Here is a 22337-nt window from a genome sequence, read left to right as displayed (position 1 = left end):
AAATGACATCACCCGGTTACACGTGATGCAATGGCGAGGGAAAATGAAAGAGGATAGAGACTGAATTGAACACACTTCCTGAAAACAGCGATATGTCCCAAATTGTAAGTAATTTGCAAATCTGAAATCAGATATTGTTATGATGCGTGCTGACGAAGTATTATTCCTTTTGACACGTTGAATTTTTTGACAGATTGTGCGTGTTCAGTCCCGCGACGGAACGTGCAGGATAAAGTGCTCTCCCACCGAAAGCATCTCCTCGTTTCTTTCTAAGGTGAGAAATCTCCAGGCAGTTTTTTGACAGTATAGGGATGTGTTAAAAACACTGACAGTTTAAGTTAACACTGTTCTGTGAATGATTCATTTAAACTAAAATTTTTAATAAACTTTAGCTTAGTTTAAGCTAAATAATATTTAAGTTTTATGTGCTTGCCAGCCAACCGAAGCCAGCCAACTAGTTTGCCGGTTTGTATATATGGGACAGCAAGATTGAACATTAAACGATATATAAGTTGAAACATTATATTGTACGTTAATTATACGAGAAACCATGAAAGCCTCGGTCTATTTCACTACGTATCACTTCGGGACTTTTACATGAAAACGCTTAATTATTGAACGTACAAGCTTAAGTTAATAATACGACTCATCTCTAAGCTTGTACGTTTGTACATAAACTAAACGTGATTGCCGAAGTCATATTTAATAGAGACGGAGAACTCGTCTTAAAACGAAAGAAGAGAAATGTTTGATGAAACAATCAGATGTAATGCTCATCTGTCAGTCTTCAATTCACATGGAAAAGAAATGAAAGGGATTAATTAAAACATCATCACATCGTAGATAAAACAATATTTTTACATGGAGTGAGGTAACAATGTCTATGAAACTTAAGAAAAACTAATTAACATTCTTGAAACAGACTGGGCCATTATAAAATTCTACTGCCAAATGCTAAAGTTAAATAGCTCACAATCAATATCAAAGAAAAAGGGATCATGTTTACTATAGGTAGTGTCGACTGATATATCGACCGCTATATCGGTCGACATAGCGGTTGAGACTTCAATAATCACTGAGTCGGTCAATAGTCGGTCAATAGTCGGTCGATAATCGGTCGATATATCGGTCGAGATATATGTCGGCCGATAATTATAGCTTTTAGTTCAGGATACTTCGCCGACACTTCGCTGATAGTTGGTCGATACTTAACCGATGTATTGGTCAGTATTATTCTTTGACTGCAGGACCACAGGAGCAGCAGATTCAACTTAGGTTCCGACTGGTCCTGTTTAACAGCTGGAAATCAGACAATCGGTGATGATACAAACTGGGAAAAAAAAAGATTACCATGTCCCTAGTTCCCCGTGCTCTTCGGTTCGTTTCATAAAGTAATCGCACCTCGCACTGCAACATTTTCCCCCATCACGTGGTAATATTAATTAATGATGTCATTGCTTAAAAAGGAAAGCCATTGGACTCACCTGCTAAATTAACACACGACTGATATGCGACCGACAGTTCATCAATATAGAGTGTTTTCACATGACGTCACGGCGGCCATGTTGGTGTCCCAAAACAAAGAAATGGCGGCCATGTTGGTGTCCCAAACTAAACCTCTGGGAATTGAGCTCTATTTTTATGTAAATACTTTCTTTTGTTTCAGTAAACCAATATGGCCGGTAGTCACGTGAATGAAAACACTCTATACCACTGACAGTTGACCGATATATCACCGACAGTTGACCGATGTACCACCGACATATGACCGATACTCGGTCGAGGTACGTCTACGAAATATCGACCTATACTCGGCTGATAGTCTATCGCTCTCTCGACCGAGTCTTGACTGATTATCAACCAACTATTGACCTACTGTCGACCGACTATCAACTGACAGTCGACCCACTATCGACCGAGTCTCGACTGTTATATCGACCGATGTAGCGGTCGATATACTGGTCGACACTACCTATAGTAAACATGATCCAGAAAAAGAACTTATCAAGCTTTGCTCCCGTCCCTCCCCTCCCTCTAGGTGAGTATTGTTACATGTAAATATTTAATTTTCCACTGAGTATTCAGTGTGACGGTGGCTGGGTGGTTGCCGCTCACAAGGTTGTCATGGTTACCTTTCCCACTTGCTTGCGGCCCCCACAGACCTTGCAGGCACCTTCCCCACTCTCATCTATTGGTGAATTGTGTTTTAAAATAAAAACCTTCTCACAATATTTATTCCAATGCATTCATCCCTTAGGTATCAGGACAGCTTTCTCTTCCTAGGAGAGGATGGACATTATATCAACAAAGAGATAAATCTGGAGAAGTAAAGAACTCTTCAAGGAAGACACTGTCTGCAATTGGCATAAAGTATGGTGATACACTTGTTATAAATATGCATTACTGTAGTTCTTGTTATAGCTGCCTTTAGAATAGTACCATTTACCAACTTATGAGAATTGCTCTAGAAAGTGGATAAACTATTAAAAGTTATTGACTCTAAACATTCTGTAATGCATTTTTGTAATGGGGAGATGTAGTTATTGTTTAAATCCTTTCCCTATATAAACAGCTGGAATATTATTTTTTGACTTGCTTTTGTATATTTTATCAGGCATGGAGATATGCTTTTCCTGTCTCAGGAAGTTTCAGCAGCTGGTAAAGAAGCCCCAGAGTTCAATTCTGCTTCCTTAACATCTACCACAACTTCTACTCCTCTAAACTCTTCCAATAATATCAAAGAAGATGAAATTGATGTATTTCTTTCCAAGCAAGATGGCCTGATACACAGAGAACGAGATCCTCAGTTGTAAGTGAAACTTTCAAAGCTGCCTGAAATAACATTATTAGCCATCACTGGACATTATCTGACCAAAATAAGATAATATAAAGCTCAAACTAGTATTTGGTCAGGTGAAAATTATTTTAAACTGGGAAAACAAAATCTGTCAGAAACTTTAATCATAGTTTAGTGTTAATCAACACGGTAATGTACTTTGCATTAGATAATGCCGTTAGATTCTGAACATCAACTGATCCAAAAATATTAGGCCTCCAACATTCCAAAAATTAGTACTAAGCTGTTTGAGTGTAAGCGCAGTGTTTGGTACTGTTTTTATTGTTAAGCCAACCAGTTTTGAAAGACAATAGTTGATTACAGTGTATTTCTTCTGCTATTAACCTCCATTGCCTTCCAAAAGTCCTCCCTAAGAAAAATATCTTTTAAAAGTTTTAGTAGTTTGTACATGTAACTCAGCCAAACATCTAGTTACCTTTTTAACACTTTATCTCTGATGTGATGTATCAGTGGTACAGTCACACTAATGTCATACATGTAGATCCTGTAGCAAGGTTTTCTATACTCTGAGGTTTTGCTGAAACTTTGCAATCTACTCTAATAATAATATTATTGAAGGGTTTTGGCAAGACTATCGTAAATGCATTTTTTTTTGCCTGACAATCGAAATTGCTCCAGATAAGCCCTATTTTGGCAAAGAGACTGCACTGGTTATCATAAAAGAAACTTTGTTGCACATTTAATTTTTGAGCAAAATGCTAATAAACAACTAAGGAGCAGTTTTGATTGTAAGGCAAAAAATGTATTTAGGATAGTCTTACCTAATTCAAATCTGCTTAATCTGATTCAGTCTTACCACTGCCAAACAGTGCGGAGTCCCTGCCTGTATTGTATCATTTACATATGTTGTTTTGTTTATGTATATAGATCTATATTAAGTTGGCGAAGCTAATAAAATAAAAATAATAAATAAAATAAATAAACAACTACATACAGTACTTACTTGGTGACCTTTTTATGTACCGTAATTACACTGGATACATATCTGATCTTCTCTATTTGGTGTATTTTGCAGATGTCATCATAACCCAAACAGTAAATGTATTCATTGTGTACCACTTGAGGTAAGGCTGCTGTTAGGAGATGTCTTGAGGTCCATTCCATTTTACACTGATGCCTCCTGATACAGAGGTATTTTTGCACGGTTTATGACTATGCAGGAAAAGACAATCTTAGCATTGAAGGGCTATTGAAATCTAAAAAGAAAATTGGGGATAACCAGGCATTTTTCAGAGATAATTAAGCAACGACAATTCTAAAAAGCTTTAAAATACAAAACAATGTTTGAAATTTTTATTTTAGCCTGCGTAGCTGGTGGTTTTGGTGGGCGGGAAAGCCAGGCTAAAACGAGTGGTGGAGCTGCGGGTGAAATGGGGAGAGAACAGCGACAGTCGCGGCAAAGCCGCGTCAACGAGTGGCTTCGCCGCGAGGAACCGCCTGCCCGGATTCCAGTCATTTTCGTTTGCCGCCCCCAAAATTTACATATTTTACGACCTGTCGATATCCAATTAACCCAACCAATCAGATGGCAGATGGTAAAATGAAACCTTCTCGGCTGGCTATCAAAACATATCCTGGAAATTCGATGTGTTTTTTTCGATGGCGGCAAAGGCCGACACTCCGAAAAAGCCTGTCAAGGGAGAAAAGCTTTCCAGTTCTACAACAAGTGTCAATGATAACTGTAGATTGTGCTCTTGCCAGCGGTGACAGTATAGCCTCTCATTTTATAATTGTAGGGAGAGGATTTTAATCGTGTAGTTATCATTATCTTGCGACCTTTGTATTGCCGGGCCCGGCTATTTGCTTTTGTGCCCGGGGTAGTCAATCGATAAAAATTGATATCGGAAAGTCATTCGATAAATCGATATCTATCGATAAATTGAACTTAAACGATATCGATTTTATCGGTCAATCGATAAAATTCGATACTCACACGCCGACGAAGTGTTAATGTTATCGATTTTATCGGATTCATCGATCTTTATTGAATCGATAAAAATGATCCTGTTTCCGTTGAGGGAACGTTTGATTGTGACTCTTTAAATGTAGATTTCAAAAGCGTCAATGAAATGATTTGTTGTCAAGCACTGTACAAGAGACTAAAGAGACTGCATTACCGGGTTCGATTAGAAACGTAAACTATTTACTCAAAAAATCACGAAAATCTGTCCCTTTAAAGACTGGGTGAAAGAGTAACGAGCGTGCGATTGTGTTACATTAGCAAATAAATAAAACAGTGGAATAATCAACCAGGGATCTATATCAGATTTCAAATACAATACACCCTGAGTAATATTAAACGTCTGTAGAAAAGATGAAGCAATTTTTATAGTTTAACGATCAGGAAAGTTGTTATCAGTGACTCTGCAAGTTCTTTAATATCTTTCGGTGTTTCCGTTTCGAAAATTGGAACGATAATTCAGTTTCGATAAATTCGATATTTATCGATAAAATCGATAGCCCTGATTCAAAAATCGATAATTATCGATTACTCACAACGAAATCTTTTATCGACTTTTATCGAATTTCGAAAAAATTAATCGATTTTTATCGATTGTTATCGAATACTATCGATTATCGATATTATCGATTGACTACCCCGGGTTTTGTGGCAAGATGTTGTGTTTTTAATTGTCACGGTTGTTTTTCTCTTGATCCTTTCTCTAGCAAAGTAGCTTCTTTGAAAGCTATGCAATGCGTTAAATTGAGGGCTAAAGGCCGCTTTAGTCAAGGCTGTGTTTTTGTTATCGCTCCGCTCCGCTCTGTAACTGTGAAGTTTGAGTTGCGGGCGGGGGAGCTTAGTATTGTCCTCCTGTGCTTTGATTACGCTATAGAATTATTAGGTAATTCTTCTGTGTTGCTATGGCCAGGGGCTGCTACGAGTCCGCTGGCTGTTCGTTGATTCTGTGGCATTTTAGGCTATGGTCAGGCAAGACCGCGGTTTCGATCCAAATCTTGTGGATTGATCTCTTCAGTTGCCGATTCTTTAGAAATGATAGAGCTCTCGGTATCCTTTCAGAATACGCGCTCTTTTTTCGAAATTTATACCCACGTTTCGGATCAAATATTCTGCTCGATGAAGTTCGCTGTCTTCTTTCAATGCTGCGAGAATGAGGGTTTGTCGTTGAATATTAAGGTTCGATAAAGCTTAAATAATGCTTCTTCTGTCATTTTGCTTTTCACGATAAAATCCTCAGAGCCGTATAAACAGAACTCTCCCATGGGAGATTAATAAAACATTTGATTGACGTTTGTAGAATCTCATCCAATGAAAATGGTCCGTACGCCAGCGTACGGACTACTCAAAAATGCCCCGAATCCGGGCAGGCGGTTTCTCGTTGCCCTCGCCCCATTTCCCCGCGGCTTCGCTACTCGTTTTGACTCTCGTGCCCGGCTTTCTGGTGAGCCACCCATAAAAACCGCCAGCTACGCAGGCTATTTTTATTTCCAAATTGAAGTTTATAATTATCTCTGAAAAATGCATGGTTAATCCCCAATTTTCCTTTTTGGATTTCAATAGCCCTTATGCAGATCTTTGTTTCCCACATAGTCAAGCACTGTGCAAAATTTAACCTTTGAATTACAAGGAACCATCCTTAAGAAATCAGAGTTTGTTGGACCAGACGGTCCTGAGATGCACAGAACATACAGTAGGTGCAGTGAGAAGGCACCATCCTAGAGTTAGGCTCTGGGCAGCTCCAAGTTTATTTGTGGCCTTGAGTTGGCTTCCTCAAAGTTATTGTGAAATTCTAAGGCCCGGTTCAGATGCTGTACTTCACATGAGCTGAAACAAATTCAATGAATTAAGTTCATGTGAAGTACGGCGTCTAAATCAATTCAGAGGTGCCAATCTAATTCTGATCGGCTCAGCAATTTTTCCCACCTGGCTCAACCGGGAATAACGGCTGTGGGCCATCTTTGATTCAGACACTGTACTTCAAATGAGCTGAATCAAATACATAAATAAAAACAAATCCGCAATTTTCTTCAGTCTTAACATGCTTTAGTGTATTAATTACGGCTAAATTAAGTTCGGTGTCTGAATCAATTCAGCTGGGATTAATAGTTTTGGTCGGTCTAAATTCGAATTTGATTCGGCGCATGTAAACTACGGTGTCTGAACCAGGCCTAAGTCAGGAAATGAACTTAAATGCCTCACGATGCAATACATTTTACATCTTAGAGGTGTTCATAACAATTAGCAAATCATCAGTGTTTTTGTGTTTTGCTAGCCCTATGATGAAGAGTTCTTGAAGAACCATAAACCTCCCATCAAACACATGTCATTCCATGCCTTTATTAAGAAGCTTGGTGGAGGAACAGACAGGTTAGTAGTGTCTCTTTAGTCTGTTGTTTTGCTCTGTGTGGCTGTAATATCACACAAACAACTCCTAGTTCTGTATCTGTTGTGCATTAAATTTGTTTTAAATTGTTCAGACCAATTTGATTTTGTTACATACTGGCTTTATCGTAGCCTGAAACAAAGGAAAAGAAAAATCAAACTGGTTTGATAAATTTTAAACCAAAAATAAACTTAAACCACGGCATATCCAATGTAGTCTGCATCAAGCATAGTTGTAGAATCATTTTGTGGGAACCAAATTGAAACTCAGCAAAACTGTCATACCTCAAGACGTTCATTGTCACTATTCGGGCGAAATCAAACAGGAGCTCAAGGGCCTGATGTGAGATAGACAGTAAAGGAAGGACTTCTGGGGTGCGTACAACCTGAAACCCAGTCAACACGACAGATAGACGATAGATACAAAGTTGTGTGAAAGTTTGTAAATTTAGTTTTAATTTTCTGTGGACCTGATGAATTTTCCGTGGATAAATAAGGAACCCTTTAGTGTGTTGTCATACCAGACCTTACTGGTAGATGTATGTTAATCCCGCAGTGGTCTAGCATCCTATCAGTCGGTGAGGTCGCGGAGGGGAGGGTGGTACTGCCAGTTGCTGTGAGTCACCTAACACTTACCTTCTCAGTTAAACTCCAGCTATGTGCAGTGAGCGAGTGTGGCCTAATCTGTTTTTATCCCTTGTATTGATACATGCAAATCAGAGGCAAGTTTACAGTTCTTGAGGACACAAGCTGTAGAATCAAACCTGGATGTACAGAGCATCCACCATGGCCTGGAGGAATTTGTACTAAGTGTCAACCAAGTGCAATTACACTGAAAAGACAGGTACGTTAATGCTGAGAGCACAGTGTGTGGGGAATTAGGAGAGTAGGGAGTGAAAACTGGATGAAAATGCTATTTGTGAGTTTGAGATAATTTGTGGAGAGCAAGAGTAATGGGAAAAAGGTTTTCCAATGTTGCATAATTTTATCAACAATGCTTTGAGGCAAGAACCACCAAGGAAGAGGGGGAACAAAGCAGCAAGGAGTTTGGGGAGTGGAGAGCTTAGACCCTTACCTTTATCCCTCTTAGTCCACACTTGTCCTTGCTCAGTCCACTCCTCAGGCTGTAATTCCCCAGTCCATCCTTGTCATTCCTCACTCTACCCCTGTAAATCCACCAGCCCACCCCTGTAATCCCCTGGCCAACCACTATAATCCCCAAGTCCATCCCAGAAATACCTCAGTCCACCCCTGTAATCCCCCCGTCCACTTCTGTGATCCCCCTGTCCACCCCAGAAGAAATACCTTAGCTTACTCCTGTAATCCCTCAGTCCACCCCTGTAATCCCTAGTGCTTATTCGACCCCTTTAATCTCAGCACCCAGTCCACCCCTTGCAACCCTCCAGACTCCCATACGTCTCTTCTGCTGTACAGTGTACACTGTAGTTGACAGGTATTACCTATTACATGTGGCACAGTGCCTCCGTACCAGACCAGACAGCCTTTTTAACGTCCTTCCTTTGATTATACTGAGAAATAACCTTTGGCCTTTTGTAGGTGTACAGACATGTAGACAACATCTTGTTTGAAAATCCTTTCATTGTGGAACCATTTCTGAATTACTGGAGGAAAACAGGAAATCAGGCAAGTGGAACATTTACATGAATTTAATAGAAAAAGGGAAAAGATGTCTTCAAGTCCAGATGTAGTATTTGTAATGTCTGAGAATCCCACTTCTTCTAAATTGACAAAATTTACTTTGCTGTTCCGTTTTCAGAGGCTAGGATTCCTCTATGGTCGTTATGAACATCACAAAGATGTGCCTTTGGGAATAAGAGCTTCGGTGGCGGCCATTTATGAGCCCCCACAGGTAAGTACATCAAAACAAAATTTTTTAGTAGTTTGAAGGAGCAAACCAACAGAAACGTCTTGGAAATCACTGAGGAACATGAAAGTACGGAGTTGCCCAGGGAATGATAGCATAGTCAACATGAGAATTATAAATGTAGTTCACTGTCTGTAAATATCCTTATGTTTTGTTTAAGACTTCATTATCAATTGAAATTTCTTTAGTATTTAACATTTTGGAGTCATTGATGGGTAGAAATAGTCAGTGGTTTCATAACCTTTCCGTTACAAGTATTCCTTATTTCACATCAAGAACGCAAAATTGATACCTTCTTGCAGGTTAAAACAGCGGACAAACTTTAGCCTTTGGGGTGGTATAGACCCGTTTAGCTTACATGAAGGTTCCCCACACCCCTGAAGGGATACTGATTTTGTGGGAGGGGTGGGATGGGGGAGCCGCTTGTCTTCACAAAGAGAAAGAGAATCAGAGCTCAAAAGTATCTATTCCAATAACATTTTAGGAGGACACTCCAGACAGTATTCAGCTTCTACCAGACCCCAATGAAGCCGTAGTGGACAAATTGGCTTCAGATCTGGGTCTGCAGAAGGTCGGCTGGATATTCACGGACCTTGTAGCAGAAGACGTCAGAAAAGGGACAGTGAAGCACTTGAGAGATATCAACACACACTTCCTGACTGCTGAGGAGTGCATCTTGGCAGGACAGCTTCAGAATCAGCACCCATCTCCCTGTAAATTATCTTCGAATGGAAAGTTTGGGTCCAAGATTTCCACCGTTGTTGTATCAGGTTTGTTTTCATCCATAGCTTTTATCTGCCTCATTCTCAACTTGAGTTTTTCAAATCTGTTTGCCATTCTAGTCAATAAAGTTACTATTTATTTTATTACACTCATTTTGAAATCACTGGTGATCCTTGCAATCTGATCGGCTCTCACCAACAGTGCGATTTATTCACGAATCGCACTATTTTTTGCTCTAAATCACACCCTTTTTAAAAATCTGGCTTTTTAAAAACCGGGTTTCCTGAAGTGGATAAATAAATATTAATATTGACAGAAAAAATGTGTGATTTCAAAATGGGTGTAATAAAGTGGTAATTGAAGTTCGTGTCGTGCAATTTTGGTCTGAAATCATACTTGTGATTTCAAATCGAATTCGTGCTGCACGCTTCTTCGATTTTGAAATCACGAGTATGATTTCCGACCAAATTGCACTTCACTCAGTTCAATTGCTATTATAAATCGTAAATTTTACAAATTACAGCCACTGTATTTTGTTACTGATTTCATTGGAAATGTCGACTTCAAGTTTTTAAAATCCACAACTTGATGACAGTTAATGAGAATGTACTGAGGAAGAAGTTAATTTCATCCCCATTCCGTGGGACATCTCCCTTTGAATTACATACTTGTGAATTAAAACAGTGCGCCGTTTTATAATAATTGAATGCTTTAGTCGTCTTTCCCTTGTTCTAGCCCCTTGTCGGCTTGACGTTGATGTTTGCATAAAAAGTGGTATAATTGGAAAGATTTCCGTACAGCTCCATGCATTAATTATACATTCACCACTATCAAACCTTCTTCTATCGCTGTTGTTTCTCAAGGATCAACGCTAACCAGTAATGTTCTTGTCTAGGTGACATGGACAACCAAGTCGGCTTTGACGGCTTTCAAGTTTCTAACCAATGCATGGCTTTGGTGCGTGATGACTGCCTGGTTCCCACAATAGACGAGCCAGGCCTCGGCTACATCCGGGAATCCTCAAGTGATCAGTATGTCCCGGATGTTTTCTATAAGGTTGGTGTCACAGATGGTACAAAGTGTGAACGCGAAATTTGGGAAAACTATTGTAGCGTGTCTAGACTTTCTCAAAGTTTGTTTTCATGGTGGAGTTCAGTCACTTACGACGCCATAAATAGGAACCCCAAGCGGCGACGACGACGACGACAACGAGAATGTCGAGCACAATAGTTTATTAAGCAAACGATGGCCCTGCACGTGCGTTACACACTTTGGTACATTTTTTTGCCGCCCTTCTTTGCCGTGAAATGACCAAATTCAAGGTTTTATGGGGAACGTGAACACACGAAGGTGGATTTCTTTTCTTGAAATCCGCCTCTATCAATTCATATCCTGGATAGTTCGGCCACATTACGCAAATTCAGAAATGAGTTGGAACAATCGCAAGTTAGTTCAGAGAACTTGACTGATTTAATTGTTAGGTTACATTTTCGGTGGAAGCGTCGCCGTCCTTGCTGCTTTTAAAAAAGTTTCTCAATGTAAGAAGTCGACTTGTGGTAAGTCTATAGTATGTATTCCTGTTTAAGCCGTAAATCTAACTCTAGTGTATCTTTTCTGTAGGCTACTGATTCGTATGGTAATGAGGTGACACAGCTTGCTCGACCGATGCCTATCGAGTATCTGTTAGTTCAGGTACGTAACCATCTTTGCGCGATATCAGGGTACGTTTTCTGAGAAACGTTGCAAGTTTGCATCAGGTTTCAAACCGTGTTAGCGGCGACAAATGCCGCTGAAATCACCTCTAGTTTACACAGGCGATTTGAAGCCCCAGCTCGAGGGCGGCACTGAAAGTTGCACCAAAAAAGTGCAACAAAAAATCCGTCGTGTAAACGGGCCCTTTACTGAAGGTAAGATTTCATGCAAACTTGTCTCTTAGCGGCTAAAAATAGTACACTGTAGGTCATGGCGTTGCGGGACAAGTTTACAGGAAGCACGGTACACTCCTAACGCTTGAAAGATTTGTTGCACCATTGCTACAATTGTTGCGAGAAGTGGAACAAACTTCTGCTTTTTCGTAATGATTGCAGTAACGCTGCAAAGACTTCTTCAAGCGTTGCGTGATATAATTATGACCTTGCAATTTGTCCCGCAACCCCACAACGCACAATTTTAAGCCGTTGCTAGACCAGTTGCACGAAATATTATCTACACTAACATCGCCTTTATGGGGATCGCTTTTTTCAGAACTCGACTCGTCGGCGTTCACCAGTAATTTTTATTCGAGTGTGATCGGTTTAACTTGATCACATGATATGATAGTATTCGTATACGGCAGACACAAGCAGGCGATAGGAATCCTTCCGGCGAAAACACCCGGATGGATAGAACTTGCCACTCTCAGTTACTCTTGAAATGACATATTTAATTGCGTTCGACGAAGGAGAACGCAAGCCTAATTTCGTTTTTGCGTCCTGTGTCTTTCGCGTTGGTGTGCCTGTGTACGGCTATGCAGGATTTTTCGAGATTGCTGTAAGGACACCCAAATGCCCCCCCCCCCCCGCTTGAGTTTTGCAGGGGCATGTGTCGGCCGGGAAACTGGTGCGAACTTATGACGACATCTGACCTCGTTTTCGCTCTAGAGCCATCTTTTTAGTCTCGTTTTCGTATAAGAGTCGCCCTCTCGTTTTCGCGCCATTGCTCAAATTTGCATACATCGGAAAAGTTTTACATTCAGTGTACGGGATCACATTTCAACTGCAATGTTCATCAATGTTCACTGGATGGAAATATTTCTACAGAATCTTTTCCCTTTCCTCCAGAAATCTTTTTTGTGAAAGATTGCATTGAAGAAATTACACGTTTTGTGGCCACAGGCTGGAAGACAGACGCAGTTTGTTGGAGCAAAATTTGCATACATCGGGAAAGTTTTACATTCAGTGTACGGGATCACATTTCAACTGCAATGTTCATCAATATTCAGTGGATGGAAATATCTCTACAGAATCTTTTCTCTTTCTTCCAGAAATCTTTTTCGTGAAAGATTGCATTGAAGAAATTACACGTTTTGTGGCCGCGGTAAAATAATTTTCCGTGGGAAATAAATTCATCGAACACGACAGCGCTGCACGCCTGTTGTACATTTCGTCGTGTCAGAAATAGATTTCAACCGGAAACTAGCCTGTGGAACTACGACAAGACCATGCTCATCAAAATCGTTGCTATGTTCAGAAACCTTTTAATCTCCTCATTTGATGCTACAATACAGGTAAAGAGGGCTTTTCACCCAGCCCTAGGTTCGCGAGGTTTTGCGAGTCACGTATTACGTTAGTATAAAATCAAAATACAAAAATATCTGAAATATACACACATCAGAAACTGACATCAGGCCCCGGTTGTTCAAAGAGCGGATTATTTTATCCAGCGGATAATTCGCTATCCAGCAAATAAAATCTATTGGTTGGAGAACATTTTATCCACTGGATAGAGTTATCCGCTCTTTGAATATAAACCTTGGCCCTGAGATGTCTTTCAAAACTGTATGCAAATTAGTTCGCTTCAGTTCGACATTTTTACGGCTTTATAGTTGCGTAAGTTTCGCGGCATTTTGGTAAAATACCTTTTGAGTAGAAGAACAAAATAGTACGCTGGCCTGTAAGTTTCGTTTTTCTCAAAGGTTTATATAAGCGTTATACCGAAAATGATGTGCATCATTTTAAAGTTCGACGGTGTCACGCAACAGGCGGACCGAAAATACTTTCTATTTCTTTTTTAAAAGTTCAACAACGTAGCCGCTGAAATTTTAAACTCAGCTTCGTTTATTGCAAATATTTCACCTTGGTAGTTACACATTACGTACAGATATAAAAGGACAAAAGAGCTACCTAAAAAAAGTCACGCAACAGGCCGTACAATCCCACAACTTAGGGCTGTCGAACGCACTCTATAATCTTTGATTACTACTAGTTTTAGTTTCCCTTGACAATGGCGCCAAGATGTCGCCGAAACGTAGGACTTTTCTATCGTGAATTTTGGTTCCGGAAGAAAATTACGTGGTGCACAACTAAAGTGGGGCTCGGGACTTTCTGTCTCATGATTTATTATTTTTGTCTGTCAGGTACCCACGGCCTTCCCAGTTGAGCCACAGTTCACTTTTACAGATCAAAGTCAAGGAGAACCTTTTCCATTAGAAAACCGTTCAAATATGGGGGACATCCAGGTAACAGCTATTAGATGACACGTTTAATATACAGTTCGTCTGATATCGCCGATGTTGTAACAGTTGGCGAGGCATCGTGGGGTTCCGGGGCCGTTTCTCAAAAGTCTCGGTAACTTACCGGGTCCGATAAGTGTCTTTGGTGATAAACGTTTCTTAACAGGAGTCAATTTTTGTTAGCTTTGAATACCAAGTACCACTTCTGTAATCACTGTGCAATCGGCGAAAAAACATTTCAAAATATACTTATAGGGCCCGGTAAGTAACCGGGACTTTCGAGAAACGGGCCCCAGGGCTTAAGATAAATGGGAGTTTTTGGCAGTCGTTCCCTGCGTTCCAAAGTAATTTGTCGAGCGCTGTATTGGTTCATATGGAAATTCGCCTTTATCTCAGATACAAGGAAGCGCGCTGTTGCAATTCTTTACTTAAGGCTGCAGGGTTTCCATATGATCGCAGATCGCAGATCGTAATAAGGTGTGCGATCGTCTGCGATCATATGGAAACATACTTCTGCGATCGTCAGCGATCCTGCGATCGTGATCGCAACGATCGCAGAGCTGACCGTAGCAGTACGTTTTGGTCAGCAGAAATGTCAAATATACTCGCGCGTGTAGGCTGAAGAGCAAACAACATGCGCCCTCCACGTGGAAGAGCGGAGATTTTGCTGCAAGCAAATTTACTTCTTCTGTTGTGAACCGACGTCGTCGTCAGCACCAAAACGGCCGAAATCATCGGTTTTGGATTCGATAACGACCGTACGCAGTTCTTATGTTGCGAAATTTGGCCTCCGCTTCCCCGGCCAATAAATTAATAAATGGGAGTTTTTGGCAGTCGTTCCCTGCGTTTCGAAGTAATTTGTCGAGCGCTGTATCGGTTTATTCGGCTGAAGACAGTTTACTAGGAAAGGAAACACAACAAAAGTGCGAGGAAATACTTTGGAAGGCAGGGAGCGAGCACAGTAAACGCCTACTTGCCTCAGTCAAAGGGGAGTGTCACCTATTTCTTAGACCAGAAAACATATTTGTATCGTTAGAAACGTTAAAATAATGGTTCAACAATTACGCCACTAGTGCACAGAAACCAGTATTTATTATTTTTGGCTGCGAAGGCCAAGATTGAAATGGATTGCAACTTGAAAAAAATAGCCGGATTCCTGTGCATTTAGGAGAATCGCCAAACAACTGATGATAGTTTCTTCTTCCCAAGAAAAATCCATAGGTATTTTATTCTCGTGGTCTTGGACTAATTTGATTTCAGAGAAAACGTACCTTGTCAAAGATTTGAACGGTTCTGGCCAAAACACAGAGCAATCGCCGTGTAAGTGCCCCCTTAAGATTCTTCATGCAACCGGGTGCAGAAGCGGAAATACCCGCACTATATTTAAAGGAGTTCTTTCCTTTGTTTGTCTTGGTCTGTGTGAACGAGCGCGGTAAAGAATGTGGGCAATATTTATACAAGAATTGCTCGGATTTGCATTTTTCTAATCGAGAAAACGCGTTGAAATGGTTAAGGTGCGTGAGTGGTGCGGACAACAATCTACACCACTTGTCCTACCAAATTTCAGTTCATATGGACCTTGGGGCGACTTGCATCGTTTGCAACGTCTTACATGGTTGGTCGATAAGTACAAAAGAACGAACAACAGAACAATGTTCCCAACCGCAAAAACCAATGCAGCTGCAGGTTATCAGGGTCCAGTGAAAATAGAGCTTTTGAAAGGTGCAGGTCTACTGTGGACCTTTTGCGGTTTAGACAAATAATACTAGAAGAAACTATAATCATGCAGGGCTAAGCAAAATATCACGGTGTGACAGTGGCGACAACTGGTTTTAAGTCGATGGCAATTTTGATTGGTTAGTCGATCATTAGAAAGCACGCGGAATAATTGGAAGTGATCACATGTTTGTGTCACGCGGTAACGATTTGTTTTGTTTTGTGTGCAGGATTTTAATGCGCTAGTGAGGTACCTGAATCAGTTTTCTCCGGATCAATTTCTCACTGCCATGTCGAATTTTCACCTTCTGGTCTTCCTGGCGACTTGCGACATGCTTCCTTTAAGGGTGAGTACAGTAGAGTATTTTTTTTTTATTAAAATGCGAATATTTTACTGTACGCTGCCTTAATTAAAATTGCCAACTTTTTGATGGGGCGCTTGTTCAGGGAGCTGCTTATTAGCAACTCGTTAAAAACAAGATTTAGGGATGAAACAAAACTAATATTTTTAAATTAAACCAATAACAAAAAGAAAAAGCTCAGTTTAAGATGTGAGTTAGCGTCTGTGTAGGTGAAAGTACGTTTGCCGTGTGTCACAGTTTACAATTAAAATAATCAAGTGAGTTAGAGAATGAGCTCAGCTTACGTAATGGGCGATCTGCTGTTTCGACAAAGGTTGTCCAAAAAAAAGCGTAAAAGCGTACGCGACAATGCCGAAAGGTAGTCTGGGAAATACCCAATAAACTTCAATAAAAGCTCACAATCCATAATGTCTCGACCGTACAGCGAAGACTTGAGATGGCGGGCAATAAGGATTCTGAGCTTTTATTGAAATTTATTGGGTATTTCCCAGACTACCTTTCGGTATTGTCGCGTACGCTTTTACGCTTTTTTGGACCAACCTTTGTTGAAACAGCTTTATACATGTCGGGATAGTCAACGAAGAGTCTTGAAGGTAACACGTACAACTTTTGACAGTTGGCTAGTTTAGATACCAAGGGACAAGCGTGATGTGTTCGTGTTGTTTACCTTCGTTGTTAACACGGTGCCTACTTTTTCTACTGCGCATACGTTCTGCGCATCCCGCGATGGTCCGAGAAAGTCGGGTTTCTTAACAGCGGTGCCTGCTAAAACACGGATATTTTTGCGCGTTTTATAACTACGCGGGAAAAGCAGATCTTGGCAAGAGTTGTTGGAATGCGAAAAGAAAATTCGGGGCAGCCATGTATTTTTCAGAGATAATTAAGCTTCACTTTGGGAAAAAAAATTCCATACATTGTTTTGCATTTTCGCGTTTTCAGAATTACCGTTACTTAATTATCTGTAAATATGTGTGGTTCACCCCCATTTTCTTTTTGGATTCCAATAACCCTTGCTAAGATCTGCTTTTCTCCCATAGTCACTAACCGCGCAAAAATACTTCGGTATTAGTAGGCACCGTCCTTAAAAACACTAGTTGCTTCATGCTACAGTAAACGGACTTGAGCACTGACATCATGTGATGTGCTGGTGGACTAAAAAACGAGCAGGAGTGATAAAACACGTGCTGCGAGTTTTTTGAATGGCTTCAAAAGCATTCCTGGTAAAGCGTGTATCAATGGAGTTCATAACAATTATGCTTTTGTGAACGTTGGAAATTAGCATACGAGAAAAACACCGCATACTAATGAGGAGTGTTTTATCAGCTGATAAAACACCGCATACTAATAAGGAGGAGGTTTATCGATATAAAGTCACTGCACGTGATGTATTGTCGACCATTTGATAGGTCAATGGGCTAAATGAATTATTAATGAGTTTTTGAAATTATCTTAATCTTGGCTTTATGACAGGATCACATGGTAGAGTTATGCGAAGCAATTAAAACGCAGGACGCTGCTGCAGCGCGCCGCTGGAGTAAAGGTGAACAGTGGTCCACTGTGGTACAGCTCATGCAAGCAGCAATCGGTGAGAAAATTACACAGATATTAGTCGGATAGATTGTCTCTTTTCCATTCTCGTGCGTGCCGAGGGTGGGGATGGAGGGGTGCGTCTGCGTGCTTCCGTGTATAACACATGAATGTACCGCACACTTTCCAACATAAGCCCACATCTTATGAGCGGCTGACTGAGAATATCGAGAACTCGCGGTCAAAACTGAAATTTCGGATTTGCTTATATTTTGTCAGAAGAATCCCTTTAGAGAACTATTTACGAAAATAACAATAAAACTTTCCAAAGATTTTTCGTTTTCGAGAATTCCGGCATAATGTGAAGTGGCGTAATGGGGACTGCGACGCCAGAGCTTTGAAATATCATTGCTGACTGATTAACTTCCCCGATTCCCCGGTCGTCTTTTGCCGTCTTTAGCTTGTGGACGGCCATTTCTTGCGTAACAGCGCAGTTTCTTTTGTTACACCGTAACCGGACTCGTCGTCTATCAAGGACGAAAATGAGCACGGAGCCATATATATTAGCCGTATTATTATAAATGCAGCCGAAAATATATAGCCACTGCAAAATATTACATCGCGGAAGAAGAAATACAGTTTCTAGTATCGAGGAAAACACTCCAAACCAAGAACCGGTGTTTACCTAGGCACATTTCTATTTATAACCATTTTACGTCATTGTTTATAAATAGCAAGTTTAAAATAGCTATGTACACAGTGATGGCCGTATAAATATGCAAACAATCTTGTTTATTTTCTGGTGCTCTTCTATACTGATCGGACTGAGAAGGGTGGACTATTGCTCGCATTATTGAGGATGGTTCATTAAATGCCTATTTTGCAGGCATTGGAACGGTAAGTGCTCATTCAAATATATTATAGCCGTGTAGCTGTTGAAGATAATAATATGGCCAGCCTCGCACTAAAGTGAACGCATGATTTTCTCTACCGGCTCTGATATCTCAGTTCTGTTTATGATATATAGTCTAGGACCTGCAAATTGAAAACACAGATACCTTGTTCTTCAGCTTTTAGAATTCTCGTCTTCGCTTGTCCATTTCAATGTAGTGCCTGTCACGACATTTTATTGACAGTGAGTATGAGATGCATCTTTGACAAACCTAGGATTTATAGAAACTACAACTTTCTGCGCAACTTTACTGAACCAAAGGTGTTTTCACGCAAGTCGACTAGTAATTTAATAAAACATTATCGTCTGTGGGGGGTTTCAGATGCACTTTGAAATGAAATATTTATCGAATTGTTTCGTATCCTTTGCATTGTTGACGCTGGCGTACCGAGGAAAGCGTGCCACAACAGCTGAACTTTTCATTTTTTCGTTTGCGATCGGTGATCACCTACTAGGAATAAAATTAATTTTTATAGGGATAAACCCATCAACACATGAGATTTTGTTTCCGAATAACAACTTAGTTTTATTCCACCAGAAATGAAACATAAACAAGAAATTTATTTTAAACTTATTAACTTGTACTTGCCTGACCACTGCCATTTTTGAAAAAATATATATATTGAAATGCCCTGTGTGTTTACTTCCGTCAACACTTGGATTTTAAATTACCCAGGCTGGATTTTTTTATATGTTGCAGTACATGTTTAGAGCTTTCCTATAGTATAATACTTCTACTGCAAATTTCGATGTACCAGGACACGGTATTTGTCTGCAAAGTTTCCACAATTTCAAGTGTCAACCAAAATGCTGAAAATAGGAATCTTCGGACTTTGAAAACTGTATGGAAATAAGAATTCTCCAGCAATATTTTCATAAGACCGTGTTTCCAGAAGGATGCCTAACGTAACTTCAAAAGATCGTTTTAATACGCTAAACCGTCTTCCTTCCCGAGCGATTTGAAAATGCACCAAATCTCGTCAAAATTTAACGCCGGCTGCGACGCGATCACGCCATTTCACATTATGCCGGAATTCTCGAAAACGAAAAATCTTTGGAAAGTTTTATTATTATTTTCGTAGATAGTTCTCTAAAGGGATTCTCCTGACAAAATATGAGCAAATACGAAATTTCAGTTTGGACCGCGAGTTCTCGATATTCTCAGGCAGCCGCTCTTATATTAGTTGAAACGGCTCTTTCAGGTGCATATTTTGGGGAAGGGGGGTTAATATTGGACGGGAGTCTGCGTTTCAAAATTGCCTGAAAATAAAAAGAGCTTAACAACTAAAAACTGGGGGTTGGGTGGGGTGGGAGGTTTGTTATCGTAGGGATATTGGCGTCTGCGAGTTCGGTGGGGCGGGGGGGGGGGGTCCTTTTAGGATGCGCTTATTTTTGGAGGGGTTTATATTTATTTACGACGTTTACTGTAAGTAACGGTAAGCCATTATTTACAGCTCTGAACTTTTCAAAGATATATTTCGCTTTCTTGTCTAATGTACGGCTTACATTCTGGCCGTTTTGGTCTGAAAATAAGGTACGAAAATTCGTATTTCTGATATACCTTTTTAGTAAAAGTTTTGATATCTTTTTGCGATTTTGTGAAGAATGAATCGCTGACTGCGTGTACACGTCGGTGTTAAAAGCTTCCTGAAAGTAAAGATTTCAAGAAAGTGGCAATAGTGAAAGCTTGACTAGTCAAGTATTTAAGGTACTATAGACCCAATGCAAAAATGGCGGACATTTTGATATTCTTTTGTCTACATTCAAATTGGCCTCACTAGCCTCGTTCTTGAGTTCAAAATCAAAAGAATATTTTACATTGAACGAGGCTAGTGAGGCTAATTTGAATGAAGACAAAAGAATATTAAAATGTCAGCCATTTTTGAATTGGGTGTATGCATCCATTTTAGCAACACATTAAAAAACCAAACGCCAAAATGGGTTACTCCATTTATGAACTGACCGTTCTGGGTGGCAAGTTTTCCCTAATGGGAAGCAGTCTTACTAAGGCTTGTTCTACCTTCATCAATTCACTAGAAATCGTCCTCTTGTCAGGCTATACGAGCATTTTGCTCACGAGGAAGGGTGCGTATACACAATTTTAGAACAATTTTGGCAAAACACCAACAAATATCTGTAACACATTCAAGTTGAATGTTATAAAGTCTTTTCTAAACAAAATGCTTTCACTAGCGACCGACTCTGTTGTACAATTGACAACTTGACAACATACGGTTGCGAATCTAAGAATTCAAGGACGGTGCCTACTATTGTTACTGCGCATACGTTCTGCGCATCTCGAGATACTCGGGTTTCCTATGGGTTTTCCTACTAATACAGAAATTTCGGTTTAAAACAGTTCGGGGAAAGCAGAACTTAGCAAGTGCTTCTGGTATCCAAAATGAAAACTGGGGGTAAAACCATGCATTTTTCAGAGATAATAAAGCTTCAATTTGGAAAAAAAAAAAAGCATACATTGCTTTTGTATTTTACTGCTTTTTAGAATAATTGTTGCTTAATTATCTCTTTAAAAATTGCGTGGTTCCCCCCAATTTTCTTTTTGGATTTCCATAGCCCTAGCTAAGATCTGCTTTTCCCGCATAGTCACTAACCGCGCAAAAATACTTCGCTATAGGTCTTATCACGGTTTTCGACGCCATATTGACGATTAGGCAAACAGGCTTGAAATAACAGTGTTTGTATGGAAATCCGATGTCAAATAATTCTCATAAAACATCACCTCTGAAAAATTCATGAATTGGAAACTTTTGGCTCCAGGAAAAGGAGTTTAAGAAAAAAAATTGGAAGGATGTGGCTGTGCCAGAAAGCGTCCAGTCGTGTTTTGAACTTTCCATACATTTGTCTGTAAAGCGAAACAGCCGTGACTGCTACTAAAAATAGTTCGCGGGAAAAAAAAATACAGGGAAATGTATGGAAAGTTCAAAACACGACTGGACGCTTTCTGGCCCAGCTACATCCCTCCAATTTTTTTCTTAAACTCCTTTTCCTAGTGCCAAAAGTTTCCAATTCATTAATTTTTCAGAAGCGATGTTTTACGAAAATTATTTGACATCGGATTCCCATACAAACACTGTTATTTCAAGCCTGTTTGCCTACTCGTCAAAATGGCGTCGAAAACCGTGATAAGGCCTATTAGCAGACATCGTCCTTAAGGTGAACGTTGTAATTTGTTGTTTCAGCTCCTTCTCCAGAGCCCCGTGGAACAGGAGATGTGGACATGGTGGATATCTCGCAGTCTCCCAGCGGAACAGGATGGACGTGTAAACATTGTACTTTTATTAACCAACACGGTCATGAAAACTGTGAAATGTGCGGCTTGCCTGAAAACTAAGCCACTCTTAAAACGTTGCTTGTATGGACAGAAGGAACTGCGGAGGCGCCGACCAAGGCATCACAGATGTACTTTCCACAGGAGCTTTAATTCGGCGGAAATTCCTCACTCTTTATGTTTGATGCCAGAAGACTTGCTTCTTCATTGTTTTGTAAGCGGCGCTCGTTGCACCGAATGTGTTCGTTGTTAGATGGCGGTACGACATAAAACTTGAGATTGTATGGAGCGAATACTTGTAAGAGAAAGCTTTGTTTAAAATTCAGACTTAGAAGCTGAAGATTTAACCCTATCTTTTAAACAGCGATACAGAGAGAGCGAGCTATCAAAGCGAGTAGCTAAAGGAGCAGGCCGCGGTTAATTTGACGCAGGCGCTTTACAGCAAAAAATTAAATATCAAAACAAACAACAACA

General features: G+C 40.2%; 1 protein-coding gene across 1 annotated transcript; it reads left to right on the top strand.

Moving 5' to 3' along the window:
* The first annotated feature begins 2 nt into the window (after positions 1 to 2).
* LOC146470709 (nuclear protein localization protein 4 homolog) lies at positions 3 to 22188 on the top strand. Its single transcript, XM_085121676.1, has 16 exons — positions 3 to 104; positions 194 to 274; positions 2258 to 2370; positions 2615 to 2809; positions 3873 to 3921; positions 7090 to 7184; positions 7920 to 8043; positions 8757 to 8843; positions 8977 to 9069; positions 9569 to 9854; positions 10703 to 10863; positions 11428 to 11499; positions 13922 to 14023; positions 15964 to 16080; positions 17566 to 17680; positions 21775 to 22188. The coding sequence occupies exons 1-16, from the start codon at positions 93 to 95 to the stop codon at positions 21924 to 21926; spliced, it is 1854 nt and encodes a 617-aa protein (XP_084977802.1). The 5' UTR covers positions 3 to 92; the 3' UTR covers positions 21927 to 22188.
* Positions 22189 to 22337: the final 149 nt, after the last annotated feature.

This window comes from Pavona decussata, unplaced genomic scaffold (assembly GCF_977016875.1).
Source record: "Pavona decussata unplaced genomic scaffold, jaPavDecu1.1 SCAFFOLD_112, whole genome shotgun sequence".
NCBI classification, from domain to species: domain Eukaryota; kingdom Metazoa; phylum Cnidaria; class Anthozoa; order Scleractinia; family Agariciidae; genus Pavona; species Pavona decussata.
This window is presented reverse-complemented; position numbering and strand designations above follow the sequence as displayed.